Here is a 14,724-nt window from a genome sequence, read left to right as displayed (position 1 = left end):
AAGATCTTTAAATTATAATTTATTATTATTATATCATTGGATTATTCTTGCCATAGAGTTTATTTTATTTATTAATTAAATCTTTTATATTATTAATAAAATTGTCGAAACTATCAAAGTAAAATACTTTGGAGAAAATGGGTGGGAAAAAATCTTTGGTGGTGAGGTGCACAAAGTAAAATTAAAGAGAGGGACAACCAAATTGTATTAAAAATCAACATCATCATTCTGTCCTCTTCTGATTCAAATTAGTAGTAGTAGTAGTAGTAGTAGAAATGTCAGTCGAGTTGATATCGACATCGCTAAGGATCGAGCGAAATGAAACATTCCTTTCATTAGACGACTATCTTAATATTGTGATTCTATCAGGTCAGAATGGCTTTGGTTATGTATCATTATCGACAAAGGAAAGAGTATTCTATTGGTATGTGTTTTGAAGAGAGATAGACAGAGAGATAGAGATAGAGATATGTTACTAATTAGGATTTATCAACTACAATTTATACATCACAATTTAGCTCGGATAAAACAATCAAAGATGCAAAGTTCTCATCAAATGGTATATACACAGCAGCACAGTTTAATGATACCGATATTGTAAGTCAATCAATCAATCAATCAATCAATCAATCAATCAATCAATCAATCAATCAATCAATCAATCAATCAAAGCAGCAGTAGCAAGCAGCATTGATCGAAATATGTTACTAGTGACAAGTTATTAACCGTCATTATTATTATTATTATTAATGTAGGAAATATTAAATACAAAGGATGGTAAAAGAATCATTCAAACAACTAAATTTAAATCAACCAAAGGAACTGTTATATTGGGATTCTATTTCATTTCAACATCATTATTGATCATTACAAATACATCATTGGAACTTTATCAAATCATTGCAAACGGTGATAACATTCAATGTAAACTTGTAAAGGATACTAAAATCAAGATTCAAAGCTTTATATACTCTGTATGTATTATTTGTTTGGTGGTATTATTTTTAATCTATCTAATTTATTTACATTTACTTTTTTTGTTTAGTCAAAATCTGGTATATTATTATCATATGGAGGAGATAAGAACAATTCTATACAACCATATAAATTTACAAGCAACTATATAGAAAAGTTACCAAAGTTTGCGATTGAATCATCGACTTTGTTGGACATTAATAATTTGTATATTACTCTACTCTATGGAAAGACCTATTGCATCTATGGCGACAATACTCAAATCTCATTCTATGAGATTAATCCAGAGACTGTCTATCGTACTCAGGTGATCCAATTGATTCTGCCCGGAAAGAACAATATACAGTTTGTAGATAATCTCATCATTGTTCATTACAATGAATTGAGTGTAGTGTATGATCTAAAAATGCTTAAAGAGGATTTCCCCATTTCGGCCATCCCAATGGTCTACAAACCATCACCTTCATCTCCTTCGACCACCACTAGTGACGGTAGCAGTCCCAGCAACGGATCGTCACCCAACACTAGCAGTCCGCGATCGGGTGCCACTCCACGCATCACTGCCTCATCCTCCTCACTTTTGCTCCAACAACGCGAGAATGCGCAACAACAGCAACAACAACAGCCGTCGCTGTATGCACGCACTTGGCGTTATGTGCACCCCAACTATATTTTCGATAGTGCCACTGGACAGTTTTTCGAGGTGCGTCTCAACTATGAAAAGATTGCTCATTTCTTCCAGGTGGATATTGCCGACAAGATCATCCCCTTTTTGCAACAGCGTTCAACCCAGAGTGCCAAACAGGCGTTGCTCGCACACATCAAAACCATGGTCGAGTTTAAAAAGGATACCCTAGAGTCGTTTGGAAAGATATTCGACTCGCTCAACCATGATCTACGTATCATGACCGGTAAAAATAACACTCTGATGTTGCAAAAGCATCTGACTGCTAAAAAGATGGATTCAAATACTGGTGCCACCTCGACCATGGGGTCAAGACTCAACCATTCTCTTGGTAACACCACTCCTCGTACGTCGGGCCAAAACAACGATGAAGATGAAGACCTGATGGGAGATGTACAGACAAGACAAGAAACAAATACTCCCGCTGCAAGAGGTAGTGACCTAAACATTGGGTCAACCAGAAGATTAAATCAATCCGCCAACAACACCATCACCACCCCTCCACCTACACAGCAACAACAACCATCTACTGGATTTTTACAACAACTCAACCGTTCACCAACACTTACCAGTCAAAGTATTAGAAGTACATTTACAGTCAGTGAAGGTGAGGAAATTGGTGGTATGCAAAAGCCACCCATGGTCATGGCATCGCTTTCACGTGCACCAACCAATATCATTGTAAATTCTGAAGATCTTTTCGAACATGTATTTAATCCAATCTATGAAAAGATTGAAGAAGAGCTCAAAGTTAATCATATTCACCAGCCACATCAACCTCAACCACAACAAACCCTCATCCTAAAATCACCAACAAAATCTAGTGAAATCGATTCTCGTTATTTAATTTCAATCATTACAGAATATCTTAGATCTCTAAACTTTAGTCATTGTGGTATTTCAGATAAAATATTCACTCTTTTATTAAGTTTATTTATTAATAATAATATGTATGTAAAATAGATAACAAAAACAAAAAGAAAGAGATAGGAACATTATTATTTATTCTTCTTTATTATTTTTTAAGGTTTTCACAACTTCATCAATTTTTACAATATCATGTTGTAGAGGATTCACCAAATATTGCCTATAAATTATTATCAATTTCAGAGACTTATCCACCAGCATTGCAACTATCACTGGATATGTTCAAGAGGCTTCAAATGCCAAACGTCATTATCCACACACTTTTGGAAAAGAAACAAGTCTTGTTGGCCATTCGATTCATGAGAAGTACAAAAACAAAATGCGATCCAGAACCAATCCTTCGTATTGCCAATGAATCGAGTGACAATAATCTATTCTTTGTCGTTTACAAATATTTTGAAGATAACAATCTAATCCAAGGTGTCGCCAATTGTGAAAAATATACTACCATCTATAAGAAAAAGTTCAATGAAACTTTATCTTTAGATTAAAAGAAAAGATCTATAAACCCAACAACATCAACCAATAATATTATTACAACATTTAACAAATAGTAATCCTTCCCTTCCTTCCCCTTTTATCAAACCAAAAAAAAAGAATACATTTTTTGAATAAAATAGTATTTTAAATCCCTATTAATAGTAATTATATCAAATCAAATCGATTTCCTTTATGTTTAAATTAGTTATTTATTTTAATAACAATCAAATTTGATTGATGAGAGAGAGTGGGTGATCATCAAAACGAAAATAATTTAATTTAGATTAGTTTGGAACTCTAAACATGTTATGTTACGATTTGATTGGTCAACAATCAATAATTGACCTCGATAGAGTCCCTGTAACAAGGAATAAAAAGAAATATTAATATACTAAATTTAGAAAGAATATCATGATTATTTTTTGTTGACTTACATGTGGTGTAAAGGAAGGGATTGGAATGGAAAGTTGATGAGTAATTGAACCTGGTTGAATTGGACAGGTGTATGATTGACAAACAGAGTTGGTGAATGCAGGGAGTGTGATCCAATGACCAAGAACATAGTGTTGTACTACAAATGTAGATGCACCACCTGTCACTTGTTGCAATAGATTTCCTGTTACTTTGACGGTAGCATCTTGGCCAATAACTGGAGGATTGGGTGCAAGGGTAAGAGCAGAGATGGTAAAGGTCAATGACTTTGGATCAACTCCATCACAATATGACCATATATCAGCTGATGAAACTGATAACAAGCAAAACAATGTTATTAAAATTAATTTTGTATTCTTTTCCATGTTGGTTGGTAACTTTTTCTAAAACTATATAATTTATTAATGATCCAAACAAGTAGTAAATTATGATTTAAATAGATAAACAAAAAAGGAGCAAGAGGAGGAGAAGAAGAGTGGATGGAAAAATAAATATTTGATTATATATAAATAAAATTTGAACGAGTGAGTGTTATTCTACCATATTCAACACCCACACGGGTTATTATTTGATTATTGGTGGGGTTTTTGTTTTGTGTCTTCAGACTACTGTGAACTTGGCACAAGAATTAGATAGATAGATAGACAGACATCGAACAACAACAACAAGTATACTGTTAACAGTTGATTAATATTTTTTTTTAGAATATTAAATGTGATATAGTAATTTATTCATTATTATTCGACAATGATTGATATTCTTTCAAAAAAAAAAAAAAAGAAAAAGATATGTACTATATATATAGTCATCCATTTATCAATCAGTCAAAATGGTGGGTAATATGATAAAAAGTATCAATGATGATTTAGTTCATTGAAGTAACAAATTGAATACAGGTAATGGTGTTTCCACTTTGGTCAGTAACTTCTAATTGACCACGATAGTTTCCCTTTTTAAAAAGTAAAACATAATAATATTTTAGTTAGTAAAACTATCTCTATCTATAGGTCTATATCTATCTATTACATACATGTGGAGTAAATGATGGAACAAAGATTGATTCGACTCTGGTGACTGGACCTGGTTGAATTGGGCATTCATAAGAGTCACAGACGTTAGAGGTGAAAGATGGGAGGGAGATCCAAGAGTTACCGACTTGGTATTGGACGACAAAGGTAGATGAACCACCAGTGATTTCTTCGGTAAAGTTACCAGCAACGTTGACAGTAGCATTCATACCGATGACTGGGGGATCTGGAGTGAGGGTCAAGGTGCTAACTTGGAAGGTGAAAGTGGTTGGGTCTTGACCATCGCAAAATGACCAAATATCGGCTGAAGCTACAGCGAAACAGCAGAAAACTGCAAACAATGCGAATAATAACTTGTTCATTCTATGTATTGTGTATGTGTATATTGTTGTATATGTATATAAAAATAAAAAGTAAATTGAAGAGGCCAAATTGTGTGAAGAATGGCGCCTCTGGGAACTCAGAAAGTTAAAAAAATAAAAAAAAAACATCTTTCACCCCGAAAGTTGCTGGGTAAAGTTCCTACTGTTTTTTTTCGTGAAACGAACCATTCTATCTTTGCCCCGACAAAAATAGTGATCCTATTGAATTGTCAAGATCCATCTTGAAGAATCTAGATACTTTTTAATTTGTTGGGAATCTAAAACTATTGGATTGTTTTCTTTTTTTCCAAAGGAGTATATCCCGAGAATTAAAGTAAATAATTTTTATTATTTATCTCTTTATATCAATAGACTCTTTTGTTTCATATATTATTATTTTAATTTTAATTTTATTTTTTTGATTTTATTTTTTACCCTTGGCTGGTTTTTTACCCAAAGAAAATCCAGAACCTCCACCAAACATATTTGGGGTTGGAGGGGCTTGTGCTCCTCCTTGCAAACCTCCACCAAAGGCAAAGGGTTGTCCGGAAGGCTGAGACTGTCCAAGTGAACTGGCACCAGCAAATGGATTAGTAGCAGATGGTGCTCCAAATGGATTAGAGGGCGCAGCTCCAAATGAATTCATGGTCGATTGTGACGATCCAAGTGAACTGGCGGTGGCAAATGGATTGGTAGCAGATGGTGCTGCTCCAAATGGGGCTTGTGATTGACCAAATGGATTGATAGCAGATGGTGTTGCTCCAAATGGGGCTTGTGATTGACCAAATGGTTGCATTTGGGCAGGAGGAGCGGTGGTTGGTGCGCTAGATAAACCAAATGATGATACAGAGCCAAATGGGTTGGTGGAGGATGCCGATGACATGAGTGATGTTGTTTGTGGTTGAGCTCCAAATGGTGCAGGGGTGTTGGGAGCAGATCCGAATAAATTGGGTGGCGATGATGTGGTTGGTGTGCTGGTAGATTGTCCAAAAGAAGAAGAAGCAAATGGATTGCTGGTCGATGGGATGGCAGAGGACATTGAAGAAGCGCCAAATGGATTGGATGTCGATGTTGATGTTGGTGCTCCAGCTGCTGCTGATGATCCACCAAATGAAAAAAGTGAGGATAGTGTGCCTGATGATGATGATGATGATGGTGTTGTTAATGATGTTGTCGAGGATGTTCCGAATGGGTTGATTGTGCTAGCAGTGCCAAATGGGTTTGATGGGACTGCAGATGTTGATGGGGTGCTTGATGATCCAAATGGTTGATTTAAACTAAAAGAGTTGGACGGAGAAATGGTTTGTTGAGGTCCCAATCCAAATGGAGATGCAATAGGAGGTGTTGTGTTTGTTGCTGGAGGGGATGAAGATGCTCCAAACATTGAAATAGTTGGTGAAGTTGTTTTATCCAAACCACTTGATGATCCACCAAATAATGATGGTTTAGATTCACTAGAAGTAGGCAATGAAGATCCACCAAATAATGATGGTGTGGTTGTTGTTGCTGGCGCCGATGATGATGATGAGAGTGCACCAAACATTCCAGTGGTAGGGGATGAACTAGATGGTGTAGCAGTTGTTGATAATGATGAACCACCAAATAATGATGGTGTGGTAGTTGTTGCTGATGATGATGAAGAGAGTGCACCAAACATTCCAGTGGTAGGGGATGTACTAGATGGAGTACTAGTAGAGGTTTTTGGTCTAGGTACCATACAAATAGAACAAGATTTATCTGTTTCTTTGTTGGCAGTCTCACAACATGCACACTTCCATCCACTTGTTGGGGCAGAGGAGGTCAAGGAAGTTGATGATGATAAAGAGGATCCACCAAATGGGAATGAAGTGGTGCTAGATGATGATGATGAACCTCCAAATAATGGTGTAGCTCCATTTCCAAATAATGGTTTATCTTTACTTTCTTCTGTGGCAGTTGTTGTTCCAAATAATGAGGTGGCTGATGTCGAACCAAACATTATTGGTTTGTCGTCTTTCTTTTCATCATCTGATTTGTTGAAAAATGATGTATTGGATGCACTACCAAACATTATTGGTTTGGCGTCCTTTTTGTCATCGGCAGCTGCTGGTTGTGTACCAAACAGCGAGTTCGATGTAGCACCACCAAATAATGATGGTGTTGTAGCAGAGGCAGAGGCAGCAGCGGCTGGTTTAGCAGCAGATTCCTTTGGTCTAGGTACCATACAAATAGAACAAGATTTATCTGTTTCTTTGTTGACAGTCTCACAACATGCACAACTCCATCCACTTGTTGGGGCAGAGGAGGTCAAGGAAGTTGATGATGATAAAGAGGATCCACCAAATGGGAATAAAGTGGTACTAGAGGATGATGAACCTCCAAATAATGGTGTAGCTCCATTTCCAAACGTTATTGGCTTGTCATCCTTTTTGTCATCGGCAGCACCTGCTGCTGCAGGTTGTGCACCAAGCAGCGGGGTAGAAGTAGCACCACCAAACAATGATGTAGTTGGCTTGTCATCCTTCTTTTCCTCCATTGGTGGGGAGTTTGATCCTCCAAACAGCGAGGAGGTAGCACCACCGAATAATGATGCAGTTGGCTTGTCATCCTTCTTTTCATCGGCTGGTTTTGCTCCAAATATAGATGTTCCTGCAGTATTTCCAAACAATGGTGATGTTAAACTTGGCTTGTCATCCTTCTTTTCATCGGCTGGTTTTGCTCCAGACAGAGATGTTCCTGTAGCACCTCCAAACAATGATGATGATGGTGTTGTAGCTGCTGGTTTGTCATCCTTTTTATCATCTGGCTTGGGTCCAAATAGAGATACTGTAGTATTTCCAAATAATGGGGATTGCTTATCTTTGCCAGCAACTGGGATGGTACCGAAAAGAGGTGGGGTTGAGCCAAACAATCCAGAGGTAGATGTTGATGGGAAAGCACCCAATCCTCCAAACAACATTGGAGGAGCTTCCTTTTCTTTTTCTTCTACTTCATCTTCTTCATCAGAGGGTGGGACGTAGAAATCTTCTTCTTCACCATAACTGTGTTCGGAAAGATCGGATCCGTCGTCGTCTTGATCTCCATCTCCCTCTTCATGTTTGGATGCAGCAATACTTGCAAAGAGACCGACACTTGGTGGAGCATTTTTAATCTTTTCCGATACTTTTGCTTGAACAGCAGGGGCAGGAGTAGTCGAAATTGGCAATGAAGAAAGACTAGTCACTGTACCAGCTGGTAAATTTAATTTAGATGCACCAAATAATCCTCCAGTATTTCCAAAAAGTGATGGTAATGCAGGGGCAGGAGTAGATGTAGATTCCTTTTCTTTTTCCTTTTCTTTTTCTTTTTCCTTTTCCTTTTCTTTTTCCTTTTCTTTTTCTTCCTTACCAAAGTTTGAAATGGCAGAACCCAATGCTGAAGGAGCAGCAGATGATGTAGTTGTACCAAACAAAGGGGTGCCAGTTCCAAATAACGATGAAGTGGTTGAGGAAGCAGTTGATGACGATGATGCTGCTGTTGCTGGTTGTGCACCTCCAAACAAAGTAGATACGGTAAGTGGTTTTTCCTTTTCCTTTTCCTTTTCCTTGTTGTCAGAACCTAGATTACTAAATAGCGGTGACGATAGAGATGGTTTTTCTATTTCCTTGTCAGATGATAGATTACCAAACAATGAGGATGTTGATGGAGTAGTGGTCAACGACGAGGATGACGAAGCTCCACCAAACAATGAAGGTAATGCAGGGGTAGTCAATGAAGAAGCACCAACAACTGTTGTATTTCCACCAAATAATGACGAACCAACTGTAAAGGCTGGTACCTTGATACTATCAAGTTGAGGGATGGATTGGGCAATGAATTCCTCTGGTTCCTCATCATCTTCACGCTTATTTCTCTTTTTGTTATCATATGGATTTGATGATTTCTTAGAGTCACTTGCCTTTGTACTTTTAAGTGACGATGACTTTATCGTGCTGCTGTTGGTTGAATCACCAAATAGCGATGGTGGGGCAACGATAGTCTTTGATAAATCATCAACCTTGGATGACTTGTCTCCATTCATCATAAAGTTGGTAGATGAAATGGTTGGAGATGGTGCAGAGGATGAAGATTGTTCCTTTGATACAAGTTTGAATGGATTAAATGATGTATCAATTGGTCTTTCCTTGTCTGCCGATGATGATGTACCATTTGCCAATAAAATAGAAGTTCCCTTGTTTTGTGTTGTTGTTGTTGATGTTGTTGGTTCTTCCAAAACAATGGAAGCATCAAATGACACTGCCTTTTTAGTGGTTGATGATGGTGTTGGTTTTCTGTATTGTGACACTGATGAATATGGAATTGAACTTGTTGGAATACTATTTTTATCTTGTTCTTGTTCCTTTTCACTTTTTGGTTTCTTTTCCTAAAAAATATTAAAAAAAAAGTTAATAAACAGAATTAAAATAAATGGTATTGGATCTACATACAAATAATTTTGAAGATACTCCATAAGGATTGTATTTTCTACTTGGTACATATTGAGAGATTTTCGACTTGAATAAAGCAGAAGATGCAAGTGGATCATTCTTTGGAATAGAGTAGGAAGAGGAATAAGTGCTGCTTGTACTTAGGACTGGGCTAGAAAATGAATCGAGATGCATTAAAATTCGTTTGGCAGCTTCACTTGTCGATGCAATAATCGATGGATTAATCATCGAAGAGTCATATCCAGAATTGAATTTGCTACTGCTGCTACCACCACCATAAATGGAGGAATCAGTTAATGGTTGATAGGTTGCCTTTTTCTTGAGTGGTTGCATGTCCTCTTGTTGATATCTTGATCTGTTATTGTTGCTGCTAGTATATGGATTGGTGTTGCTGGATACTGAACCATCCAAATCGCCATAGGCAGCACTAAGTCTCTTTCTATAGAAATGGTCCATAGCATCGTCAATAGACGAAGGTGATTGCTGCTGCTGCTTTTGAGGAGAGTCATATTGCTCTCTAACATGGCGTTTTCCAAGCTTGAACAAATTGTTTGAAGAGTTGAGCAAGCTCTCGTTCAATGCCGAGGAGGTTGATGTCTTGGGTGAAACAAATGAACTATTGGGTGATGTAGAGTCATAGAGATTGCTGGATGATCCTCTATACAAACTGCTATTGTAAATACTTGATGTAGGTGATGATGGTTTTGGTGCTGTCGACGATCTTTGTTGTTGTTGTTGTTGTAGTTGAGAAGATCTAATATTATTAGTACCATTGATAACAGGTGATTTGTTGGTTCCATTCATTAAATAACTTGAATTGATCAGTGAAGCCGATTGCTGTGTCAATCTATTTTGTTGTTGTTGTTGCTGTTGTTTCATGTGTTGTTGATGTTGTTTCTTTTGTTGTTCCTTTTGAAGATTGTAATCATTGTTGATTTCAAATTTAAAAGCATTTGGATCAACCCTTAGATCTGCGTTTGACTTAACATTTGCAATCGATCTATCGTAATCTGAATCCTATAAAAGATTGATATTAATATCTAGTCATCATAATATATTACTATATATACTTACAGTATTATTATTATTTTCATCTTGTTGTTGTTGTTGTTTTGATGGTTGTTGTTGTGATCGTTTATCTCTGGCAGGAGAAATATAAATGGCAGATGATGATAATGGATCGGAAGAGGTGATGTTACCCGTCGATTCATACTCTTCATAGTCTTTGAACAACCAATATAAAGGTTTCATGACAATACTTGAGACCTTGCCCATCCATCCCTTGTTGCTATTGTTATTGTTATTGTTATTATTGTTTACTCCACGTGAAGAAGATTCATCATCTCTTTCTCTTTCTCTTTCATTGTCTCTCTTGTTGTTGTTGTTGGGTCTGTTACCATAAGGATGATAGGATGACTTTTTCGTGTTATCTGTCATTCTCTTCTTTCCTATCTCTTTTGTTATTCTTCTTCTTTGCTGATGTTGAACGTGTGTTTTCTACTATTACTACAAATCGAAAATAGATAGACAAAAGAGAGATAATAAAAAAAAAAAAAGATAGTAGATAGTTATCACTCCTAACAAACAAGTTGAATTGGAGAAAAAGTTGATTTCAACGACAAAAAGCGCGAACACACATTCTTTTTGTTTTTTTTTTATTCTTTTTTTTTTTTACCAACTTGAAGTTTCTAAAAATAATATTGGCTTGACTGATGAACTTTCAATATGTGTAATATTTAATATTTAAAGTTTATTATTATTATTTTTACTTTGGTTCTTGATTATTTAATTTACCAAGATTAGCCATTTTAAGTACCTTGAAATCTAGATTGGTATCCATCTTGACGATACCAGATGAATAGGATTGAGCAGTGGTGATAACAAACAAACTGCCTGTTTGAGTTGCATGTGGACCACGCAAGATAACGACGAGTTCCTTTTTGGATGGAACGACGAGTTCGAGTTCCGATTGGGCAATGTTGGACATTTTCTTGTTGGTGCTGAGGAAATCGACACTGCAGAAACCGTTGCTGTTGGTTGTGACGACACCCAAGTCGCCGTTGGCCTTGTAGGTGACCTGGAAGCCGATTCCTTGCCATGGCGAGTTGTCAATCTCGTCTTCTTGGTCTTCGTTGGTGGATGGGGTGCTTGGCGTGGCAGGTGTCTGTGGAGCGTGTGGCGTGAACGGACTTTGTGGCACGTCGAGCGGGGTCTGCTGGTCGTAGTGGTAGTTGGACGGTGTGGGTGTTTCGTAGCTCTGTGGGGTTGGAATGCTGATGGGTGTGGTGTAGTCGTGTCGATTGTGCATATCAGAACCTGGGGTGGACGGGTTGAATGGCGAAAAGTTGGAATACGATGTTTGGGGAGTCGACCAATCATTATTGTTATTGTTGTTGTTATTGTTGTTATTGTTGTTCGAGTTGTTGGATTGGTGACCACCACTGGAACCACTGCCGTGTGATGGCATGTCGTCAGAGTACCAGTTGGACGACCCAGTTGAACGCATGGGTGTAGCCGAGCTCGACCAAGGGTCGTGATGACCGCTGTTGTTGTTGGAACGCATTGGTGTACGCATAGGTGTCATACCTGGATTCTCCTCACGCATTGGTGTACGACTGGCATAGGCCAATTGCATCTGTTGTTGTTGATCCCATTGGTCTTGTTGTTGACGAGCGCCCTCCATGAGGATATCACCACGTGGCACAGTGATTCTCTTTGGTTTGGCCTGTAACTCGATCTGGACATGTGTTTCAGTACATTCTTTGACTGTTCCAGCGTAACCCTTCCAGTTACCCTTGGTAATGGTGACTGTCTTGTTGAGCGGGCTATCAGGTCCACCACGTCCACCAGCTCGTCCACCACGTCCTCCTCCAGCTCCACCTCCAAAGCCTCCTCTTCCACCTCTTCCACCACCTCCATTATTAAATGATTGTTGTTGTTGTTGTTGCTGTTGTTGTTGTCCATAACCTTGTCCCACTCTATTCTTTGCACCACTCAATGTACTATAGTTGGCTCTTACAACAAATATACCTCCATTTTCATATACATCTTTACTCTTTAAGAATAAAAAGTTTCTTGATATTCTTAAAATTGATCCTTGTTTTCCCTAAAATAAAAAATAAATAAAAAGAGTTAATATTTCTTTCTTTTTTCTTTTTTTCTTTTTTAATTTTAAAATATATTTACTCTATATGGTCCATCAACAATTTCAACAGCATCATTTACAACCAATGAATTGGATTGTGAATCTGTGGTTGTAGCATTTCTTAAATTTCTCTTGTTTAATACTTCTTGAAGTTTTACAGTCGAGACATTCATTGTTTCATCCAAAATCTTAAAAGAGTCTCTTTCTACTTTTACAATTATACCTATTTTTTGTGGTCCGTATTGAACCAAATCATGTAATTCATAATTTCCCAATTCCAATCTACCCTCTGACACTTGAGTACAACCTTGGAGATCTTGTTGACGTACTTTGAGTTCACCAAGATTCATATCTGATAATACATATGCTGTCATATCTTCCACTCTCATAACCAAACCAGTTTCACCTTCATAACGACCAGTAATAACTTTGACATGATCACCAATCTTGAAATATTTTTGTAATTCTGATGGTGGAAATACTAATGGTTCCTATATAGAGATAGAGAATAAAGTCAACAATATAAATATTTTTTGTGTGTTGATAATTAAAGTTCTTCTTCTTCTTCTTCTTCTTCTTCTTCTTCTTCTTCTTCTTCTTCTTCTTCTTCTTTGCTTACATTTAAACCATCATGAATTGGTAAAATGATAACAGATTTATCATCGATTGATTCAACTTTACCCATGAGACCTTTAAGATCACCTTCGATAACTTTGACAGTATCACCCTTTGTAAATTGGATGGTACTGGTTGATAATTTTGGAATGACACTTGCATCGAGTAGACCAAATGCCGAAGAAGATGAACCGTCCATTGCAATGTCGTCATCTTCCTCGTCGTCGTTATTATAGTCATCGTTTTCCTTTCTGTCTTGGAATTTCTGTAACTCTTCCAACGATGGTGTTACACCATCCGATACGATACTCTTGATTCTCATCACCTTGTAGATGAATCCATTCTTATATTTTTCATTGTTGTATATGGTAAACGTCTCTCCAAATATCTTCTTCTTTGAAATTGATTGAACATCTGACATTTCCTTTGCATTAAAGAATCTTTGTGGTGGTCTAAGTCCTGCTTTTCTTTTAAATGGTGATTTCTTTTCCTACAAAACAAAATAATTGATTAATTAACATTATTACTCTCAATATATATGTCTCTATTTTTGTTTTTTTTTTTACTTACACCATTTTCATCTTTATCATCACCTTTTGGAGTAACAGTTAAATCGATTCTTGGGATGAGTTTAACTGAACATCTACCACGTTCGGAATCATAATCCCAAATTTGACCAAGATCGTCCTTGTATTTACCAAGTCTGACACGTACCCATGTACCACGACTGAGATCGGTAGACTTGCGAGGTCTGTTGAGGATCTCTATCATATCTTTGAGGGGGATCATCATCATGCCCGAGTAGATGATCTGTGGCATACCTCTGATTGCGTGCTTGACATGCATCTCACGCTCTGCTTCTATATAGATCTGACCTTGAATGTGGGGTGGTGCCAACACTGACTTGATGAGGATCTTGTCGGGTGTGCCTTGCGTGGCAAAGAACTTTTGCATGATCGATGCAGCAAATTGCTTCTCCTCGCCTGGACGACACTTGATTCTCCAGTAGCTTTGGTTGGGGAGACCTGCGTCACCCATATATTCTTCGTCTTCGACGTAGCCATCGGCTTCCTCTTCATAACGATTGGCCTTTTGTTCGAGTTCGGCTTCAATCTCGGCTTGTGTACGGTTGTCTCTACGCTTGTCAAAGTCTTCAGCTTCACGACGTCTCTGTTCGTGTCGTTGACGACCTTGCTCGAGCATGGCTTCATAGCCTTCTTCACCTTCCTCTTCCTCTTCGTCTTCGTCGGCTTCATCGGCCTCATCTTCAAAGTAATCTGATGCTCCACGTTTTCTTTGTGTTGGTTTTTTCTTTTGTTTTGATGATGATCTTGATGATGATGACGATGACGACGACGATTTACTCTTCTTATGTTTTTGTATAATCTCCTCTTCCTCTTCTTCTTCTTGATCCGAGTAATTCTCGTCTTCAGATTGGAAATCTACTCCATCATCGTCGGAACCTAAATCATCATCGTCACGATCATCAGAATGTACTTCATCGTCTGACATCTTTCACTACTATAGTTTTTTTTTTTCTGTATCTATTTTGTGTTGTTGACCAAACTGCTGCTAATTGTTATTATTCTTGTAAGCTAGCTTGTTGTTGTTGTTATCTGTTTATCTATCT

At 37.6% G+C, this 14,724-nt stretch overlaps 5 protein-coding genes across 5 annotated transcripts; 1 reads left to right on the top strand and 4 right to left on the bottom strand.

Annotated features, from left to right (window-relative positions):
* Window positions 1-275: 275 nt before the first annotated feature.
* On the top strand, window positions 276-3,078 carry DFA_08525 (colon cancer-associated Mic1-like domain-containing protein; the record flags this gene model as incomplete). The annotated part of the gene is made up of 5 exons (XM_004355960.1): window positions 276-428; window positions 484-597; window positions 756-974; window positions 1,046-2,610; window positions 2,688-3,078. The coding sequence occupies 5 exons, from the start codon at window positions 276-278 to the stop codon at window positions 3,076-3,078; spliced, it is 2,442 nt and encodes an 813-aa protein (XP_004356013.1).
* Window positions 3,079-3,341: 263 nt separating this feature from the next.
* On the bottom strand, window positions 3,342-3,864 carry DFA_08524 (uncharacterized protein; the record flags this gene model as incomplete). The annotated part of the gene is made up of 2 exons (XM_004355959.1): window positions 3,342-3,458; window positions 3,502-3,864. The coding sequence occupies 2 exons, from the start codon at window positions 3,862-3,864 to the stop codon at window positions 3,342-3,344; spliced, it is 480 nt and encodes a 159-aa protein (XP_004356012.1).
* Window positions 3,865-4,364: 500 nt separating this feature from the next.
* On the bottom strand, window positions 4,365-4,889 carry DFA_08523 (uncharacterized protein; the record flags this gene model as incomplete). Its single annotated transcript, XM_004355958.1, has 2 exons — window positions 4,365-4,448; window positions 4,530-4,889. 2 exons carry the CDS (start codon window positions 4,887-4,889, stop codon window positions 4,365-4,367), a joined length of 444 nt encoding a protein of 147 aa, XP_004356011.1.
* Window positions 4,890-5,108: 219 nt separating this feature from the next.
* DFA_08522 (WD40-like domain-containing protein) lies at window positions 5,109-10,771 on the bottom strand (the record flags this gene model as incomplete). Its single annotated transcript, XM_004355957.1, has 4 exons — window positions 5,109-5,140; window positions 5,325-9,270; window positions 9,335-10,351; window positions 10,409-10,771. 4 exons carry the CDS (start codon window positions 10,769-10,771, stop codon window positions 5,109-5,111), a joined length of 5,358 nt encoding a protein of 1,785 aa, XP_004356010.1.
* A 328-nt stretch (window positions 10,772-11,099) lies between these two features.
* spt5 (transcription initiation factor Spt5) lies at window positions 11,100-14,606 on the bottom strand (the record flags this gene model as incomplete). Its single annotated transcript, XM_004355956.1, has 4 exons — window positions 11,100-12,440; window positions 12,521-12,970; window positions 13,099-13,584; window positions 13,665-14,606. 4 exons carry the CDS (start codon window positions 14,604-14,606, stop codon window positions 11,100-11,102), a joined length of 3,219 nt encoding a protein of 1,072 aa, XP_004356009.1.
* Window positions 14,607-14,724: the final 118 nt, after the last annotated feature.

Source organism: Cavenderia fasciculata (genome assembly GCF_000203815.1).
Source record: "Cavenderia fasciculata unplaced genomic scaffold Scf_ET2XIPL01COFD4-5, whole genome shotgun sequence".
Taxonomy (NCBI): Eukaryota; Evosea; class Eumycetozoa; order Acytosteliales; family Cavenderiaceae; genus Cavenderia; species Cavenderia fasciculata.
This window is presented reverse-complemented; position numbering and strand designations above follow the sequence as displayed.